Genomic DNA, 21,436 nt, shown 5'->3' with positions numbered 1-21,436 from the left:
GCATAATGTATTTATTTAAACATAATAAATATACAATTCAAATTAAAAAGTAACTAAATAGTAGAAAATAAATACAAATTTAATTAAAAAAATATATTATTTGATAAAAAAAATGAAACATTTATGTTCACTAGTAATGGCGGAGATGTTTTGTAGTCGTGATGGGTGGTGAGTGGGGGTGGAGGGGTGAGTGGGTGGTTGGGGTGAGGGGTGGGGTTGACAGGGAGTTGGGGTGAGGTTGGTGGTGGGAGGTGGGGGTAGTGGGGAGTGGAGGTGGGTGGTGTGGGGTAAGGGTTGATGGTGGGGAGTGTGGGTGGGGTTGGAGGTGGAAAGTGGGGGTGGGTGGTGTGGGGTAGAGATCAGTGGTAGGGAGTGGGGGTGGGTGGTGTGGGGTGGGATTGGGGTTTGTGGTGGGGTGGGGAGTAGGGGGTTGGAGTGGAGGGTGGGTGAGTAGTGGGGTGGGATTTGAGTGGAGAGTGGGTTGGGGTGAGGTTGAGGTGGATGGTTGGGGTTGGGGTTGGAGCTGGGGATAAAAAAAATTCACACAAAAATACCACTTAATGATATTAAGATTTGGTTCAAGATCTTAATGATTAAGACTTATTCAGACCCAATAAGTGCTTAGATCTTAATGCAAACAAATGCACTTAATGGCTTAAGGTCTGAACCATTCAGATTCAGACCTCCAATAAGTGCAAACAAATGAGGCCTTAGTCAGAAAGATGATGATAGTTAACATTATTACCGATGATGGTTAAAATGAACCAATACGGCTTTTAGTTTCTCAACCAGTGTCAGATACCTTCATTAGGCCTGACCAAATTCAGATTCACATTGAAAAATCTCACGTTAAGAAATAAAACACTTCCTAACAAATGCAACCCCGTACCAAAATTCGTATGTAAGCTTAGTTAATGATAGTAAATTGCTTTGTGAATAGAAGAAACATTTACATAAAGGACCAAAGTGGGTATATTCTTGCATGTTGGTCAATTTCATAAGGAATGGCGATAAGGCGAGTCAAGTCAACAAGATAACCTTAACCAAGAATATCCTTTTCAACTCGATTCCTCTCCAAAATTTATCAAATTACACTCGTGTTCATCAACTACATACAAGTGACGAAATTCGTTTAACATTCGTTTGATCCGTTTCCTCTTCACATGTTGAATCAATTTCTTTATAATCAGAGACCGTTTTACTTCCTAAACTTTGCATGTCAACTCACTATCTCACATACAAAAGATAATAGGCCAATGCTTGAGTAACCTCCGAAGATAATTGAAGATCAGAAACGCCTCGTAGGATCGAAGTTACTGAGTCAATGTTTTTCCAAGGATTTTGATTTGGTTTAAAAAAAACTGCACATAACAATTACATCTTTCTTATCCTACGAATGGGTAAAAACATTAGATTCAAAATCCCCAATTGGAACATGCATTCGTCATTAACGGAAACTTGTATTTCAAACGACCAATTTAGCCACTTTGGCCTTCAGCCAAAACATACTATGATTAGCCTTGTTCTGCATTAAATACTAGTGGGGTATAAAGCAACACCTTGAGTTGCTTGGGTCGTTTGATAAAGGCGGATATCACATGATTAAATTTGGAGTTAAATTTATAATTCGATTGGTTGAAGGTATAACTTCCAAGATAAATTTATACCACAAACTTGGTGTTATTTATTCCACGCGAGAGCTCAGATAAATTAGTCCCAGAATTATGCGTTAGTCATAATCTTTGCACACCCCCGAAACAACAAACGCAGCAAAACTACCCGTAGTTAAACCCACTAAGACAATTATGCATAGAAAATGAAAGACTGTGATCCACAAAGGAAAAAATTCCAGCAACTAAGCCATAGAATAAGGCAACATCCAACTCAAGTTTTGGAAAAGTAAGAATATGCAAAACCAAATTTCTGGAGGAACAAGGTTCAATCTGCCAAAATTGTTTCATAACAGAGACTATAACGACATTAAAACTTAACATCTTCTGCATTCCGGTATTCATTGCTTACGCCTTTGTCTTTCTAGAAGCCAACTGAGTCTCCGGCTGCATCACAATGAGAATGTTTTAGGCACATTTCAAAAAACATGTTTGGCAAAGACAAGAACTGGTATCCAGATGACAAAAGAAAGCAATAGGCAAGCTATAAGCAAGTGCAAGATTCCACTGCATATGCAAATCATAAAATAAACAGTGACAAGAAAATAGTTTACCTCCTTCTTGACGGACTCTTCCTTCTCAGACAATGTCAACTCAATATGGCAAGGGTGAGACATATAGGCTACAAAAATGCCAAGAGGTTAGGATTGAGATATCCATGACTAGATACAAGAAGAAGAAAACAAGGACACTTACGGTTGATTCGTCCATGTGCTCGGTACGTGCGGCGCCTCTGTTTTTGTGCTTCATTTACTTGGATGTGAGAAATGAAAAGTGAATCCACATCCAAGCCTTTAACCTAAATAAGCTCAAAAGAACAACGAAATCAGCTTAAGGCACATAGAACAATCAAGAAAGCTATGCATATTCTTTTTAGGAAAAAACATAACATAATCTGACATTACCTCAGCATTGCTCTCAGCATTTTTGAGTAAATCTAGAATAAACCCTGCAGATTTCACAGGCCAACGTCCTTGACCATTTGAATGGCGATTCTTTGCCTGAGCAGTACGACCAACCCCACGACAAAAGCGTGTGAACGGGATGGCTTGTTTGTGGGCAAGAACATCCTCAAGGTATCTCTTGGCCTTGTCCAACGGCATCTTCCTAAGTGCATGTGCTGTCTCTCGTGTATTCTGTAAGTCGATAATGCATACATATTTAGCAAGGACTGGTAAGGATAGCAAAACCATCAGAAATTCCAGAACTACTAATTCCAACAAAGGGTGAAAGGGGTCGTATTTGTAGACAGTATTCCAATCCATTTTTGAGAAAGTGCTTTGTGCTACACAGGAATGGTTAGAATCAAGGTTAATTCATGACCTGGGTTTTGCACCAAGTACCTCAGTAAATTTATTTCGACAAGGACCTCACCAAAAATTACCACTGAATATTACTAGATCAGTCTTATTTACCAAAATATATTTAAAATAAGAAAGAAAAAAAATGAAAGAACAGAAGCTCATGTTAAATACATCTGAATGTCTAAACCACTTAAATGCCAACAAGAATGACAAAAACTAAGTAACACATAGCTGAAGCAAAATGGACTAAAACCCAGAATGAAATTGAGGACATATAAGTCATATGTTCAAACCAAAAAGAGTGACATAACAACTTGCGCCCTCATGAATTATTGAAAAGACAAGGCATTGCGACTTTAGTTGTCAAAGAAATATTTGGAGTGATCAAATGTGATATGCAAGATCTGAAGTGAGATAGTTTAACAGTACACATTGGGAATCTGAAAATGAATGTTGGAAAACAACTCGACCTAGACTCTGCAGAAACCATCGAAGTGCAAAATACTTTGTTGAAATTACTATTTTCGTCAATAGCTAAACTCATTTTCCATAAACAATTTGCAACTAGCAACAGCTTGGCAAATGAAACATCGGAGACTGTTTTCATAATGGCAAGTGGTTCCAAAACCTTCTTTATTGATAACTGTGGTGTTGGGACTAGTTGCACAAACCTAGGCTAATTCCACGAGGTACATGCTAACTCCACCAGAACAGGTCTTGACACTACATTGACCACTAGGTCACACCCTCAGGGCGTACCACGACATGCAAGCTTGCTTCTAAGTTTAAACTGAAATACGCCCTCCAAATCCATTCATATAGTACCACACTTGTTTGGCATTCACTAGTTACAGCAAATTAAGAGTTGTCCACATTTATATCAACAGCAGACTCATAGCATGCTTCTATGATCAAGGGTAAGTATTTTCTTACACCTTTGAATTAGTTGCTACCATCAAGCTGACACTGTTTAAGACTAATTCCAAACATGCACAGCTTTTATTTATCAGTATTACACATACACTGTGTTAATGATGGGTCTCGAGGAAGGTCCAGTTTGTAAATAATTTTTGTTACTTAATGAATACTATAAAATTACAATTTGAGCAGGCATCTATTCTAAGAAAATTATGTTACTTTTGAATAAGAAGAAAATTATGTTACTTAAATGAATATAAAGGGTGCAAGCAATTGACAATGAGAGGTAAAATTACGAACCTTGAAATGAACTCTGAGACTTGAACCCCTGGATTTGCAAGCTAATGCATGAACACGAATCAAACTCAAATTATATTCAAAAAGAAAATAAAATAAAATATATAAAGCAACGTCCAATAAATCGAATCTACACATGTGAATAGATCACAGCTCGAAAACTAAATGCAAATAATATTAGGTACTCACATTTGGTGGGGTTATCGGGTTCCTTTGAATACTTCACCTACATTAACCAAAGCATTCCCACGTAAGTAAAAAAATTATTAAGGTTGTTCGACCGGCAAACTAATTGGTGGCTTACCATTGCTTCCAGCTGCTGCTTCAGGTCAGTCCGTTCTTTGTTAACCCAAAGGAGAGGAAATACAAAGTTAGGTTTTCAGCTTAAATGGGAAGATGATAGGGTTTTACATGTCAATTGGGCTACCCTAGTGGGCTTTCTACAGTAATGGGCCTCCCAATTATTTGTTTTTCTTGGTGTTCACTTTTTGTACAGTAGTTATACAACCACAATGGGTAATTCGCACGATTGCCCTTCCTTTGGGATGGTCTTTAGTTTTTGCCCCTCAAAATGTTGGTTTTTAATTTTTGCCCTTCGCGTTGTAATCCTGAGCTTCGCATAGAAATTATAAGGTCCTGGGTTTGAACCCTCGCTCAGGCATAAATTAAAAAAAAAATCGCAAAGCAAGGCTTGGGTCGCGTGTATGTCGGACCCGGCATACACTTCTTAAGGAATATCCGGCATAACTATAAGTTCCGCCTTATAAGGCAAAGTTTATGCCTTAATGAAAAGTTTCGCCTTAGGGGCAGACTTTTAGTTAAGGCATAACTAAAAGTCTGCCCCATAAGGCGGAACTTTTCCTTAAGGCAAAGTCTATGTCTTAAGAAAAAGTTATGCCTTGTGGGGCATACTTTTAGTTATGCCTTAACTAAAAGTCTACCCCATAAGGCGGAACTTTTCCTTAAGGCATAACTAAAAGTTTTCCTTATAAGGCAAAGTCTCATAAAAAGGAAACATCAGAATTCTGTACAATCTACATACATATATATACAATCATGCGGAAGAACAGTACAAGCCAGCCAGGCTGCTACATATACTGTACACAAAAGAATGGACACCGACAAGGCTACATCGTCTGGCTAATACATACAACTGTCTACAGACCTCTACTGGAATAAAAGTTGTAGAGAGGACGGGACAGGGCCCCGTCATACCCATGTGCATACGTATCTCAAAAGGGGCATACCAAAACTGACTGTAGCTCCGGATCGAATGAAGCGTACTGAACACTGCTAGATCTAGTGGTCCTACTGAGCTGGACCACCTGTCTGTCTCCCTGTACCTGCGGGCATGAACGCAGCCCCCCGAGCAACGGGGAGTCAGTATGGATAATGTACTAAGCATGTAAAGCATAAGAGCAACATCATATATATATATATATATATATATGCACATGAGAATCATGGATAAGATCTGAACTCATAAGCTGAAATAACTGAATGCATGTACTTGTATGAACTAGTATCTGCCTGAATTTGCATAAACCTGTATAACTGATAATGCCTCTGTGGGCACATAATATGCATGCTCATGCCTATCAATGAAGGTCGTACATCTGAATATAGGTGCGTATATAACGTCTGATATATGCGCGTATATAATGCCTGTCTCTTTTCTCATATCATATCGGCCTCTCTGCGGCCATCGTCATATACATTGTTGCGATACTTGCAGCCTGATTCTCATATCATCATAATAGTGCACCAGCTGATCAAGTGGTAATGCGTATATAACGCCTGCTCCTTTCCATACCCCATATACATATAATGCTTGCGTATATAACGCCTTCTGGTCACGGGTCAACATACATATATATAAATGAATGTAATGTATGAATAACTATATATATAAAACTGGACCCATGAACAGAAGGGATAATCATAGAGGGGGGTACATGGACATCAAAGACTGAAATATTCCTAATACTTCTAGGAGTAGAGTAATATGGACTCGCTTACTCGCTTATTGGATCGTGTCATAGGATCATGCCAAAAGAAGAAAATGATCACCTTAACATACCTTGACGTATATCAAATCGTCCAACTCCTACTTCTCGACTTGTAAATCTACAACTAAGATAACATAGACCTTCATTAGACTATGCACTTCATTTGCTAACCTCCTTTAGATGTATAGAGAGCTTAACGAATCATGGACAACATTTCTCTCATAAGCTTAACAACCCTTTAACTTCTCATTCACTTTAATAACAACTATAACAACAATAACAACACTTACATATTAAAATATATTCAAATCCATTCCCAATTATCTCTTACAATAACCCTAAGTTACTATTTTGTCTTTCATCAACTTACCACTTTCACAACTACCCCTTCATTACTTAGGATCACTAAAACTCTTGATACTCAACTTAAATACAAAGGTAGAAATCATTTACATACCTTGAGGGGTCAAGAATCCCAAGACTCACTTCAACTCCAACTCTCTAAACTCCACACTTGAAGAAACCCTAGAAGCAACCTTTCTCCTTCACCATCTCGGGTTTACGGGGTCCGGGTCTTGTCAAGTTTTCACTAGTATGATGGAAAATATTGGGAGAGAACATATCAGGGTTTTCTGATTTTTGGAAGGGGGAAAAATATGAAATGAAGTCGTGACCCACATATTTATATTTGAAAGCCAAAAAGGCTACAGTGGTTCGGTTCGACGAGCCAGTCGACGGCCCGACGACATGTCGACGGTCCGTCGACTTGCCCATCGACCTACGCCTGCAAATGCATGGCTGCGGAATTCCATCGACGCCGCACGTTGACGGTCCGTTGAACATGTCGACGACCCGTCGATGATGACTGGTGTCTGTAGATTTTTCTGATTCAGTTCGGATCGTGTCGATTCGATTCGTTCAACTTCTAACTCTGAGAATTACCCAGAACACATACTGGTACTCTTGTTCATGGGGTAAGGCACTTCCTATCTCCAAACTCGGGCTCGAGTCTCTATTCCAAGGGCATACCCGACTAGGAGACCATAGGTTCTACTACTACGAAAACGAGGGGTGTTATAATTTACTTGCGCTAAAATTTTATTTCTATTAATTTCTTGTAAAATAATATTTTGAACTGAATTCAAAGAATTAAAAATCAATTATCGTGGACATTAACAACCTTCTTATTATTAATCTCCGCATAAACCATTTATACATAAATGTGTTAGTACCAAATAACTTTTAAGATGAAATTCTTCATCTTTTCCCAAGAACTATCATGTCAGAACATCGAGAATGTAAAATTAGATGTGGAAGCGTACTTGAATTCATGACAAAACCGGATTGCTCAACTAGCGGTCTTTGGCCTTCCAAACCTAGATGTAAGCCGTTTACTCTTCACTGAAGACGGGAAATCAGAAAAAGAAAAACCTAGGTATGGTTTGGGGACCATAACCCCTTATTTATAGTTGTACAAGTTATGTTAATTTCTAGTTTAACCCATCATTAAATTAGAAATTACAATCGGGTATCTACACATAGTAACCCATACTTTATGAGGTATTTAATTAGCCCATAAACTTTTAGTCTTTAGTAGATCACTTTTAATTAGGGCCAACCTTATAATGATAGCTAATAACATACAACTAGGGCTGGGCGTTCGTTTGGTTCAGTTTGATTTTTCGGTTTTCGATTTTCGGTTTGTAAAAAATCGGAACTAAAATAACTTCGGTTCAGTTCGGTTTTTGCAATTTCGGTTCGATTTATTCAATTCGATTTCTTCGGTTTAGATATGAAAACTTTCCCAAAGCCACAAGTAGGAGTTTGGACAATTTCTAGCAATTTTAACAAACATAAGCTAAAACTAAGCGATGTCTACTAAGCTTACATGAAACAAGAAACAGTACTAGACTACTAGTACATCTGATAGGGTCAAGGAAATCATAAGCCAAACAGAGAAAGCAACCAACAACAACAACCCAGAGAAAGTAACCACCCTCCCAGAATTCCCTTTTCTACTCTCTGTTGGCCTCATTCTTCATATATGATGTATATATATATGTAATATGTGAAGTGAACCCAATATATTTCTATTAATTTTATCTTGGTTTTGTAAATGAATAAATAATTTGGACATATGTTTTTAGTAATATGGCCAAGTAATATGAGATGGAGGGAGTACTTCATTTATTAATTCTTAAAAACGTGAAAAGTCGAAAGTGAACAAGTAAAAGTGCACGGAAGAAATAAATGTGTCGGAGAATTAAAATTGAAGTACATACATGTATACACGAGAAGAGAACGTTTAGTACTATGACATATGTCCATGTGGGATAAAAAAGTAGTTGGTTAAAGTGTACAATTTATATAGCTTTTGGTACAAATATTCATTGATGTGTTAAAGTGTGTCTTAATCTCCGGCTTTCGTAACTCCCACGTAACTTCACCCTAAGCCTACTATACCATTAGTAATGTGGCCAAGTAATATGGGACGAAGGGAGTACTTCATTTATCAATTATTAAAGAGCGTGAAAAGTCAAAAGTGAACAAGTAAAAGTACACGGAGAAAATAAATGTGTCGGAGAATTAAAATTGAAGTGCATACGTGTATACATGAGAAGAGAATAAATATTCAGTGCTATGATATATATAAATCCACGTGGAATAAAGAAATAGTTGATTAAAGTGTACAATTTATATAACTTCTGGTACAAGTATTTAACGTTGTATTAGTCCCTCAATAAATACGTGGAAGTCCATAAATTCTTACAAAACGTACTATAATTAGTACTATTTGAATCAAATAATCTAACACATGAACGTGTTGGTTGAGTTCTTTGTCTCTTCTAGCTCATGCTGAGTTTTTTTTTTGCACAAAGGAGTTAACAACAGTCGTCGTATTTCCCTCAAACAACCTTGTCTTATTTAGTTTCAGATAAGTTCCTCATGCTAGGCGCCACCACCGCATCACCACCTATTTCTCCGCCATATTTAAACTCAAACCCCGTCACTCTCCACGACCGAAAGCAGCTTCTCTTCAAGTTACAACAATGCAAAAGCATTAAACACGCCACTCCAATTCATGCTCATATAATCAAGAACGGCAACCCCAATGACCCTTTTATATTATTCGAGCTTCTTCGCATTTGTTCCAAATCCTGCTCCATTGAATACGCTTCCAAGATATTCCAGCAAACCCCGAACCCAAATGTATTTCTCTACACTGCTTTTATTGACGTGTTTGTTTCTTCAGGGTCTTATTCTGATGGAATTAAAACTTATTTTCAAATGGTTAGGGGTTTCATTTTGCCTGATAATTATATAATCCCTTTGGTTTTGAAAGCATGTGGGTTTGCATTAGATTTGGAAAGTGGTAAACAAATCCATTGCCAGGTCATGAAATTGGGATTGAGTTCGGATAGGTTTGTGAGGTTAAAGCTAATGGAACTTTATGGAAAATGCGGAGAGTTTAATGATGCGAAGAAGGTGTTTGATGAAATGCCTCAAAGAGATGTTGTTGCTTCTACCGTTATGATATCGTGTTATTTTGATCATGGATTAGTGAGTAAGGCGATGGATGAATTTCGTGTAGTTTCGACTAAGGATAATGTTTGTTGGACTGCTATGATTGATGGGTTGGTTAGAAACGGTGAAATGAATTTCGCATTGGAGTTGTTTAGAGATATGCAGATGGCCGGTGTAAAGCCTAATGAAGTGACAATTGTTTGCGTTCTATCTGCGTGTGCGCAGTTAGGAGCACTAGAGCTTGGTAAATGGGTTCATTCTTATGTAGAGAAGTATAACATTGAAGTTAATCATATAGTTGGTTCAGCTTTGGTGAATATGTATTCAAGGTGTGGAGATATTGATGAGGCAGCTAGCATTTTCGAAGAGTTGAAAGCGAGAGATGTGACCACTTATAATTCTATGATTGTTGGGTATGCATTGAATGGGAAGAGCGTAGAGGCTATCAAAATTTTTCAGAGAATGATACGTGAAGGAATTAAACCGACAAGTATTACATTTTCCGGTGTTTTAAATGCATGTAGTCATGGTGGGTTAGTGGACGTTGGGTTTGAGATCTTTGAGAGTATGGAAAGTGAATATGGAATTGAACGAAGAATTGAACATTACGGATGTATGGTTGATCTTCTTGGTCGTGTAGGCCGTCTTCAAGAGGCTTATGATTTTATACAAAAAGGCAACATTGCTCCGGACAATGTAATTTGGGGATCGTTGTTAAGTGCTTGCAGAATTCATAAACATTTCGAACTAGGGGAAAGGGTTGCAAAAATTCTATTGGAGTATGGTGCTGCTGATTCTGGAACGTATATTCTTCTGTCTAATGTCTATGCTTCACTTGGTAAATTTAAGGAAGCAGCACAAGTGAGAACGAAATTGAGAGAAGAATTAGGTGTCCAAAAGGAACCAGGTTGCAGTTCGATTGAAGTGAAAAATGAGATTCATGAGTTTCTTTTGGGAGACATTAGACACCCTGAAAGGGAAGCAATATACATTAAACTGAAGGAGCTGAATGATATGCTGAAATCCGAAGATTATGCTCCAGCAACCGATGTCATCTCACAAGATATTGAAGAACATGAGAAAAAATGGGCTTTGAGCATACATAGTGAAAGGCTTGCAATATGTTATGGCTTGATCTCAACCAAACCAAGTACCACAATAAGAGTAGTAAAAAATCTTAGAGTTTGCAATGACTGCCATTCAGTTATTAAGCTTATATCTAAGATTACACGGAGAAAAATTGTTGTTAGAGATCGGAATAGGTTTCACCATTTTGAAAATGGTGTTTGTTCTTGTGGTGACTACTGGTAAACACAACATATTTTTTTGGTCTACATTCTTGATATGATGCTATATTGTAGATAATGTCCATCTTTGAGTCCATTTCAGGATTAATCCAGACAGACAGAAGTAAGAGTAGAATCTGTAATTACTCAGGTCGTTGGTATAAATATACAATCTTGAATTGAGTACCGAGCTTGCAATATTACCCAATTATTGATTACCCTTTTTTCACTTAAGGTGGCCTATTTTCTGTGTCTTCTTTCTGTACCTAGGCTGGACAGCTGATCCAATTGTGCAGATAAGCTAGTCAAGAAACAGAGATATATCATGAAAGAGAGGGGTTCAAAATTCATATTTGACTTTAACATATGTAGATGAATATCTTCAATTACTTGCATTTAAATGTGACTTCTTTCTTAGCATGTTTATATCAAGACGTAAACTTGGGATTAGTACTTTACCCAAGAATATTGAGCAAGACATGTCACCTAACTTTGTCATTGCGAAAGCAGTTCTACTGCGGCGTTGTCCCTATTGAATTATATAGTAGTGTTAACATTTCTAAAGGAGTTTACAAATGTCTTGCGATTTGAGATTTTGGATTCGATGCTTAGATTCTTTTTATCCCTCTGTCTCTTTTTTATTTATTTTTGATGACGTACTTTTGTACTGTAGAATGACATGCTGAAATCTCGCATTATAGATTACTACTGGTGGTTTGCTTATGTATTAGTAATAGAATACAAAACTAACAGACATGTTTGGCAGATCGACTTTGCTTGGGTTATTTTAAAGTCGTTTTTTATTATGTTAAGACCTGACAATTATAACTATTCTTTCGTACTAAATGGTTGTTTTCAATCAATTAATTAGTTATCCTACAAAGTTCATACTCCAAACCAAGTACAAATGAAGCAAGTTATTGTATAGAGTTTTGTGGAAAGTATGCCAAATGATTTTGAAAAGCCGGACGAATTGATCAAAAGCGGTAGATTGAATTTTAAAAGGGCCAAATTCTTTGGGACCAATTAAAAGAAAAGTACACTTTTCAGTTCCATTTCAATATGTTCATGTTGTCATTTTAATCTATGCCAAAATAGCGTCCACTCTTTTTAAAAGGAAGAATCTTCTTAAGCATATAATACTCCAAAATTTACCAAATATATATATATATATATATAACCGTTACTATATGTGACAACCTTTATGCTTCTCTATCCAACTTTTTCTCCATTTATGCTTTAAAGATTAAAAACATTACTACATGTGACCCCACATATTTTCTCAAATTTCAAATTTCCAATTATTAAACTTACCAAATTAATACTATTTGATACAGAGAGAGAGAGGGGGAGAGAAGATATGTGGTGCCAACATTTTGATTTTGTACGAAGATTTCCTATAAGAATAGACATAAAATTAAAATTAAATTTGTAAAGGAACACAAAAGATTTTGCCAAGTTGAATAAAAAAAAATAGACATGTTCAAATCTCTTATACGTAAAAATGAAATATTCTCATAAAAATAACATAAAATTAAAAAATTTTTGCAAAAAATCACAAAAACTAATTGACCCCAAAATATGAGGTAAAAAATTTAAATTAAAAAAAAAAATCTTTTCAAATCTCCGTTATTTTCAGATATTTTATGTGAAAAAATGAAAGATCCTCATAAATCTGAAAACCAATTTTGTAAAGGAATCAAATAAAGGGCATAGTAGTAATTTAAAATAAAAAACCTCAGTTAGTACAGTTTTGCTTGAATTTGAAGCGTTGGAATCTCCGAAACCCAACATCCAAAAGTATCCAAAGAATAGTAGAGTAGAGAGGCACCATCTCAATCTCTCTGTTAACACAACAAAGAATGTCGACATCATCAGTGAACTTAGAAGATGTTCCCTCCGACAACCTCATGTCTGAGCTTCTCCGTCGCATGAGGTGTTCCTCCAAGCCTGACAAACGTCTTATTCTCATTGGTATTAATAATACTCTTATCTTCTTTTTATTATTTGTATCTGTATATCTGATGTTCATTATCAAAATTCTTTCTTTTTTACTATTTTATATGTTTTTTTTTTTGCCTCTTAATCGCTATCAGATCCCGTCTTTTGAAACTTTTGCTTGGTAGAGTTTTGTGAATGTTAGTCTTTTACTTTTTTGGGTTTTGATTTATGGGGTGCTATCTGATGGTCTTTGTTATTTGTATGTGTATATGGGGTGGTCATTGTCAAAATTCTGTCTTTTGACTCTTTTTATGGTTTTTGCTTCCATATGGCTATCAGATCTGCATTTTGCCATTTTGTTTTGGTGTGATTTTGTGAATGATTAGTTTAGTAGTTGTTGGGTTTTGCTGTATGGGGTGTTATATGTGTGGTGCTAGCTGTCAAAGTTGTTTCCTTGAGTACTTTATATGGTTTTTGCCCCCAAATCGCTATCAGATCTACAGTTTCTCCATTATAGTGGAGTTGAATTTTGTAATTATGGAGTAGTTTATTTCTCTGTTTGGTTTTGCTTGGGGATCTGGGAGGGAGTTTGTCCATAATTGGGAAGCAAGACTGAAAGTAATGGAATTTATGCTATTTTTGTGGTTTAGAGGATGAGGCAAAGTCTTCCAGAAAACAATGAAAATCTTTTTAAATTTCTGCTTTGCACAGGTTGCACTAGGTTAAATTTTATTGAGTGAAGAAGCGAAGAGTTAAAATTGATTTTCTTAATGGGGAAAATAACAATTCCTGAATCATGGACGGAAGAGTTTGAATTCTTTTTGAGTTACTTGGTCCATCCATTTGGAAGTCGGGAGAGTATGGGCCTGTCCCCTTACCCTGCTCCCGCTAAAATACCAGGCTCCTTGTCTGTGGTAGATTTCGAATCTGTGAGATGCGCCTTATCTATACCTCCCCTGTTGCGTCCAAACCACTGAACCAAAGTCCTGGGGGCACATTTGGGTTAACATCTGTGACTGACATCTTCTGTTTATATTTAATAACAGTTTGACATTTATAAAAAGGAACTTTTAGGTACTGCATTTGTGTCTGATGCAGAGTTGTCGAAGGCGCGCTTAGACCCTGATGCGAGGCACACGCTTCGCTCTCGCTTTATGGGCGCTTCAGTGTCGTCATCAAGGCTCTAAGGCATACTTTTCCTTGACAGGGAGCATAGTCTTGGAGAATGGAGATGCTAAACTAAACAATTGATTTTCCACTTTATCATTTTTTTTTCAAATTCTTTATCCATATATTATTCATGCTTTATGGTAATTAATCTTTGACTACACGTACATATTTGTATTTTGTCTCCATTTGCGCCTTTTTTTTAAATTAAAGCCCACACTTTATTTGTTCTTTGCGCTTAAAGCCCCAAAGGACCTTAGAGCTTATCGCTTTTGACAACATTGATCAGATGTTACTTACAAACATGTCAGATGTTGACAAGATTAGAAGATTGGTTATGAGTAATAGGGAAGTAAAAGAAAGATACTATAAATTCAGAAGGTAATAAAAAAATGAAATTGAGAGGCACCAGGAGTATAATAACTATGATATGAGACAAGTGAAATTGGTTTCTTGACTGTTAGCGGGTAGTTTAGTAACAATCCTAGCTTTTATGTTGCTAGCATTCATGGTACAAGACTATGAAAGTTAAGTGTACATAACACTGGAAGTGATTTCGTTTTGACTTGTTTGGTTTTTGCTAGTATTGGGTGGAAGTAGCAACATTTTTCTCGGGTAAACTCTCTCTATATGCATATATTCCATGGTGTTTTTCTGTTTGGGAATCTCTTTGTAATTCAAGCTACAGCCCGCTCAACCATTGGAATGGTAAACCAGGGTTTCATCCTTTGGTCGGGAATGCAAAAACTTGATTTGATTCTCAATAATGTAACTTTGCTATGGATTCGACATGCTCCGAAAAGGAGACTTGACAATAATTTGCCTCCTATTTCATGTTGGGTCTTTTGGCGTTTGTTTACTTCTCTAACGTTTTATCATAATGCTCGTAGGGGGCGGATGTGTAGGTGGTTGAAAGTTTTAGCCAAGGATTTATATATGGATTTGGGTTTGGAGCTGGTTTTTTCTGAATGAGTTACGTCAATCTTCCTTTTCCCAATTGACTAGTCCTTATTTCGTCTATGAACAAACAATGTCATCCATGCCCTTAAATCTGAATTCATTTGGGTGTTGAGTTGTCATCATATGGACTTATATATTGATTTATGAATAGTTCTCTTGTGCTTTGCCAATTTTTGTGATAGATAAATCTATGATTTTTCTTCTCTCTCCAAACTATTAGTGTTAAGAGATCTCAAAAAACTAGAAAAATTCTGCAGGCCCACCTGGATCAGGGAAAGGAACGCAAGCTCCTATTATTAAGGATGAATATTGCTTGTGTCATTTAGCCACAGGGGATATGCTGAGGGCTGCTGTTACTGCCAAAACGCCTTTGGGCATTAAGGCGAAGGAGGCCATGGATAAGGTCATATTGGGTGTTTTTTTTTTTTTTTTTAAAAAAAAATATTATATTTCTCTGACTTATCCTGCTTCTTTCAAGTTTCAATTACAGAATATAAGGGAGAACACATTGGTTTTCCTTTTCTCAGTAAAATTGTTTTTGTACCATCTTTTCAGGGAGAACTTGTTTCCGATGACTTGGTTGTTGGGATTATAGACGAAGCATTAAAAAAGCCATCATGTCAAAAAGGATTCATTCTTGATGGGTTCCCTAGGACTGTGGTGCAAGCAGAAAAGGTTCTTTTCCTGTTAATCCTTAAATATTTATGTTTATATGAACTTTATGTGAAATTCTTGTCAGCTTTGTATCCTTGTACTAGTTTTATCGTGTCCTTCTCTACCAATCGCAGCTTGATGAGATGCTTCAAAATCGAGGGACTAAAGTTGATAAAGTTCTTAATTTTGCGATTGATGATGCCATCTTGGAAGAGAGAATTACCGGACGTTGGATCCACACAGCTAGTGGTCGGTCATACCATACAAAATTTGCACCTCCTAAAGTACCTGGGATAGATGATGTAAGATAATAGTATCAAATTATTTTTTATTTGTTGTGATAATACTGTCTCTTCCCTTGTAACTTATCAAAATTTTTAAAAAAAGTTTTTTCTTTTCTGAAGTTGTTCATTTTGATGTGTCTACACACACTAAACAAGTGATTTTTTTTACAATTTTATAATCTTTTTTGTCTGTATACAGCTTAAATTCTGTCAGATAAGCTTAGGTTCACAACTTTCTACATTAAGGACTTTGTCAACCAAAAAAAAAGGAACTTTCTCTATTAAGGATAGTTCTCTGACATCTGAATCTAATTCGATTTTATTTATCTACATGAAGGTCACTGGAGAGCCTTTGATACAACGTAAAGATGATACTGCTGCTGTTCTCAAGTCAAGGCTGGAATCCTTTCATAGGCAAACAGAGCCGGTAAATAACTGTTTATTTCTACTTATTTTTTGTTTTGGGGGTGAGGTGGCAAAAGAAAGGAAAAGATCTGTTTAACTAGTTGCTTTGGTAGAGAGTTGATCTCAAGCTGATGTCTAAGTCCTTAATGAACTGAGTAGGATCCCTTTTGGGGAAAGTATGTCAAAACTAAGAATTGCATTTGGGAATCTAACTTAACCTATAAGATGTTTGACAACATTTACCACTTTGACGTTCAAAGTGTTGATATTTTTCAGTTGGCAATTGAGTATAGCCTTTTTACTTTAGGACAACCATTATGTACAGGGTAATAGCTGTCATTTGACCTATTAATATTGTTTGATTTGGTCCAAACATATTAAGCCAATAATCCTTTTTGCTCTCTGTTTGGTCTCTACTTTAGTTTCCTTCTTCATACTAAGCTGTGTTGGATTAATGTACAGGTCATTGACTACTATGTCAAGAAGGGTAATGTAGTGAATCTTCCTGCCGAGAAACCACCACAGGTGGTCACAGCTGAAGTCAAGAAAGCTCTATCCTGACGGAAGGATGCCGCTCTTTTTTGTTGAGGATTGAAAATTGAACTCTGAATTTTGGTTAACCCGTTATATTTCTACGTAACTGATTTGTCTATTTCTCTTTATGGCACTAGCTGGCATCAGTCCCTTATGAACATCACAAAAGTGTTGGTGAATTTATTTTTACTTTTGACGTTGCTGTCTAGTGAGCTCTTTTGCAGAGGGCAGTAGGAATTGCCACAAAATTATTACTCTTACCAAGACAATGAATTCAGGAGAGTGTAACAGGAGATGCAAGTAGGGATAGAAGCGGCTTTTGGGTTCTGGAAATGTTATTTTCACAAGGAGGAAACATTAGTATATCTGTCTGCAACAGATTATTATCAGTTGCAGGTCGCTCCACAAAAGCATCTGGCTCTTACCTGCTCATTTTTAGAAGAAAATAATTTGCATACATTCTGAAATAATGTTTCAAGAGGTTTAAGCTCGAACCTATATGAATAATCTATGTTATGAGAAGGAATAGAAGGCGCTTTCTGGTTCTGTACTAGTCGATGTGGTTTTAGTCTCGTGATTTTAAGCTTCTTTAGTGATCACAATTCACGATCTTGTAAGTGCAAATTGTGCATTCGAAGATAATAATTGTTTCGTTACATGCTGAATGAAATTCTGTTCACAGGGAAGGAAATGACCCAATAAAACTATTTCATATGCTACGTTGACGCAAGAAGGTACATACAAATTATTATCCGTTTTATGCACAAGAAAGGAAGTTGATCAGCCAGATGTTGCGTTAGAAATTTAGAACCAGATGATCCATGCAAATCTCATACACAACACTAACACGTAGAAATTTTTTCCATCTATGGAGACCTGTTTTGGTCATTCATTTGTTTTTAGAGACGGATTCATAATTTAAAATTTTTAAATTTCTACAACTACCTCAATTTAATATACAATAGTTGGGTTCACAATCAAATTATTATAAGCATTTAGTAGATTTCTTAATATATATACAAAATTTAGACAAGCTATTAAAAAGCTAGTGACTTTCCATGAACCCATAGATACAACAAAGCTAGATCAGCCTTTGTTTTCATTATTTCTCACCCTTGCCCTCTTCGAGTGAAGTGAAAAGTATACAATATCCAATTAGTAGAAGTAAAAGGGAACTCTGCTATTTGCAACTCTTTAGGAAAAAACAGTCATACAGAGGAAAACTGCAATATACAGTTTGTTAAATTTGTGGCGGGAAAGAAAGAAAAGAATCTTGTAACCAACTTAACTAACGGTAAATAATATCTTCGCGGCGATTAGTAGACTTCGCCCCTTCATCAGTTCCCTGATTAAGTAGAAAACCAATCTTCCAGTGAATACGCAGAGAAGCTTTGATCATCAATGGCGAGAACAAGAAATTCAAAGAGCTCATTCATCTCACTGAACCCATCATTTTTCACTCATTTACTCTCACTACCCCCATTCTATTCCCTCCATTACTCACCCAGAAAGAACTCAAGAACCACCCAAACGAATCTCTCCTCCTCCCCATTTCTATCTCTCTGTTTCATCTCTCTCCTCGTTTCCCTCACTTTCTTTGGGATTTTGCTATCCGCATTCACAACCCTTTTCCAGAACTACGTCTCGTGCCCCGATACTTCATCTTCTTCTTCTTCTCTGTTCATAGCCTCTGTTTTGGCTGTTCAAGATGAACCAATAACTCTGTCTACCGGAGCAATGGCGCCGTTACCGGCACATGGGATAGTTGGGAACTTTTCCGAGGAGGAGAAAGAGTTCTGGAAACAACCAGATAATAAAGGTTACATGCCTTGTTTGGATTTCAGTCTCAAGTATCGAAAAGCCTCTGCAAAGATTTCTAAAGAGAAGAGGAAATTTTTGGTTGTTGTGGTTTCGGGAGGATTGAACCAGCAAAGAAACCAAATTGTTGATGCAGTTGTTATAGCAAGAATTCTTGAAGCTGCCCTTGTTGTTCCTGTTCTTCAAGTGAATCACATTTGGGGAGATGATAGGTACATTTCAATTTTCCTTTTAGTTTTTTTTTTCTTTCACATTTTGGCTTCAAGATTTGAAATTCAATTGATCTAACTTTGGCTATGTGCAGTGAATTTTCGGATATTTTCGATGTTGAGCATTTCAAGAAGACGTTGAAAGCTGATGTTCGAATTGTGGCGTCTTTGCCATCGACGCATTTTGTTTCTAAGCAGACTATTAACCGCGAACTTCCTTTTCATGTATCACCACTCTGGCTTAGAGCCAGATTTCTCAAACAAGTAAGAAAATTGACTGTTCCTTTTGCTGTACTATTGATTTCTCAAACAAATAAGAAAATTGGACTGTTCCTTTTTCTGTAGTAATTGACTTAACTGCTTAGAGAACTGGTTAAAATGAATGAATTTTACATTTAATTATCATAATTTTGTGGTAAATTTTTGTTTTAATAGCTAAACGAAGAAGGTTTGCTTATATTGAAAGGGTTAGATTCTAAGCTCTCCAAGAATCTTCCACCTGACTTGCAGAAACTCAAATGCAAGGTAATACAATTTTTAGTACCTAAGCTAACTGTTTGATAAGAAGTTGGGAAGTAAGTGAAATCACTATTTTTTTGGTTGTAACTTTGAACAGGTTGCATTCCATGCACTAAGATTTGCAGCTCCAATTAGGGAGCTAGGCTATCAGATAGCTAGAAGAATGTGGATTGAGGGTCCCTATGTTGCCATCCATCTCAGGTTAGAGAAGGATGTTTGGATCAGAACCGGATGTCTTACCGGTTTAGGCATGCAGTATGACAGAATTATAAGAAGAGAAAGGGCATCTCACCCTGAATACCTCACTGGCAAGTTGAACATGACTCATGCACAACGGCGACTTGCTGGAATGTGTCCATTAAATGCGTCAGAAATGGCTAGGTAAAATTGTTAAGTCCTTGAACATGTCTTTTCTTGTTTACTTTATGGACCAAGAAGAGCCTAAAATCATTCTGAAATGGCGCATTATGTAACAGATTTCTGAAGGGTTTAGGAGCGCCAAGCCATGCTCATATATATGTTGCTGGTGGGGAACCCTTTGGAGGCACACAAGCTATGCAGCCTCTACAAAAGGAGTTCCCAAATTTAGTGACAAAGCATACATTAGCGCTAAACGGAGAGCTCACTCCATATTTGGAAAAATCTTCTACATTGGCAGCTATTGACTACATTGTGTCACTGAGCAGTGATGTTTTCATCAATTCCCATGGAGGTAACATGGGCCGAGCTCTCGAGGTATATGTCTTTAGTCAAACCTGCTTAAAGCAACAATGAACTTCTTGTTAACATTGTGCAATACTGATTGTTTTTTCATTTTAACGTTTTGGTGGTCAGGGACATAGGGCATATGTAGGACACAGAAAGTACATAAAGCCAAACAAGAGAATGATGCTGCCATGCTTTGAAGATTCATCTATACCTGAGAGAGAATTCAAACGGATAATGAAGAAACTGCATAGCAAAAGTCACGGGCAACCTGAGCCAAGGACTAACAAGATTGATAGAGATGTAATTGCATACCCTGTCCCTGAGTGCATGTGTAAGCAATAACAATAGACATATCTCTGTCTCAACAAGTTTGTTTTAGAATTGAGGCTAAGATTTTGTATGCCAATATTCATACCATGAGTTTGCTTCAGGGTTGAATCTTTCCAGTTTACAAAGCTGAAGAAAAAAAGGATCATTTCCAGTTTAATTTTTACCAGCCAAAATGCATCTATACTTTAGAAACGAAATAAATCTCAAGTATGATCTGAAAGTTGAATATGTGTTCCAGCAAATGTTCCAATTTTTGTTTATGCACGGACGTAGCACAATCCTAGTTAACTGTTGTTCTACAATCCGAGTTAACTGTTGTTCTTCTACAATCAGAATTAGTGAATAATCGATCGAGTTGAAACAGCAGTAGTTCGAGGATTAATATATAACTAGATGTGATTTGATCTATTGATGACAAACTTACCAGCCTTTCCTCTAAGAAAATTTAGCTAACGGCCCTTAAGAATTTAAAGAAGTTGCAAAAAGCAAATTTCAATTTCTCTTCAGTATATGCCAATAAGGTGTAAGTTTCTAAGGTTTAATTCCAAGAATGAATTCATATTATTTCAAAATGAGTAATACAACCATTGACTTCGAATTGAAACCTACATGGATCATTAATTCTTAAAAATCGTCAGCTTCATGAATTGAAATCAACAAAGTGAATGTAAGTCACTTGAGCATAGTGTAATCATGACCTTGGCATCGTTTATTTTCTGGATAAGACAAAAAGGTAAAATGGAAACCAGTACCATATTTGACATTTTCATGTTTTCGTTCTTTATCTTTGTGACATGGAAGTAGTTTTAATTTCAAAATTGGCTTTATTTGAAAATGTTTAAACCAGAATGACTCCATGGGATTTCATCTAATTATATTTGTAATCTAGTTTGATGTT

At 36.6% G+C, this 21,436-nt stretch overlaps 4 protein-coding genes across 4 annotated transcripts; 3 read left to right on the top strand and 1 right to left on the bottom strand.

Moving 5' to 3' along the window:
• Positions 1–1,830: 1,830 nt before the first annotated feature.
• LOC132632510 (large ribosomal subunit protein uL22y-like) lies at positions 1,831–4,605 on the bottom strand. Its single transcript, XM_060348471.1, has 7 exons — positions 4,494–4,605; positions 4,379–4,415; positions 4,193–4,233; positions 2,576–2,806; positions 2,367–2,469; positions 2,225–2,292; positions 1,831–2,057 (listed from the first exon to the last, which is right to left on the bottom strand). The coding sequence occupies exons 1-7, from the start codon at positions 4,494–4,496 to the stop codon at positions 2,019–2,021; spliced, it is 522 nt and encodes a 173-aa protein (XP_060204454.1). The 5' UTR covers positions 4,497–4,605; the 3' UTR covers positions 1,831–2,018.
• A 4,324-nt stretch (positions 4,606–8,929) lies between these two features.
• Positions 8,930–11,535, top strand: LOC132632509 (putative pentatricopeptide repeat-containing protein At5g59200, chloroplastic). The gene has a single exon (XM_060348470.1). The coding sequence runs from the start codon at positions 9,145–9,147 to the stop codon at positions 11,032–11,034; it is 1,890 nt and encodes a 629-aa protein (XP_060204453.1). The 5' UTR covers positions 8,930–9,144; the 3' UTR covers positions 11,035–11,535.
• Positions 11,536–12,767: 1,232 nt separating this feature from the next.
• Positions 12,768–17,150, top strand: LOC132632508 (adenylate kinase 4-like). The gene is made up of 6 exons (XM_060348469.1): positions 12,768–12,983; positions 15,335–15,480; positions 15,633–15,752; positions 15,866–16,033; positions 16,353–16,442; positions 16,883–17,150. The coding sequence occupies exons 1-6, from the start codon at positions 12,872–12,874 to the stop codon at positions 16,979–16,981; spliced, it is 735 nt and encodes a 244-aa protein (XP_060204452.1). The 5' UTR covers positions 12,768–12,871; the 3' UTR covers positions 16,982–17,150.
• Positions 17,151–18,228: 1,078 nt separating this feature from the next.
• On the top strand, positions 18,229–20,696 carry LOC132634177 (O-fucosyltransferase 37). The gene is made up of 6 exons (XM_060350471.1): positions 18,229–18,984; positions 19,077–19,245; positions 19,417–19,506; positions 19,598–19,881; positions 19,977–20,235; positions 20,335–20,696. Exons 1-6 carry the CDS (start codon positions 18,356–18,358, stop codon positions 20,548–20,550), a joined length of 1,647 nt encoding a protein of 548 aa, XP_060206454.1. The 5' UTR covers positions 18,229–18,355; the 3' UTR covers positions 20,551–20,696.
• Positions 20,697–21,436: the final 740 nt, after the last annotated feature.

The sequence above is a fragment of the Lycium barbarum genome, chromosome 3 (genome assembly GCF_019175385.1).
Source record: "Lycium barbarum isolate Lr01 chromosome 3, ASM1917538v2, whole genome shotgun sequence".
In the NCBI taxonomy this organism is placed as follows: Eukaryota; Viridiplantae; Streptophyta; class Magnoliopsida; order Solanales; family Solanaceae; genus Lycium; species Lycium barbarum.
This window is presented reverse-complemented; position numbering and strand designations above follow the sequence as displayed.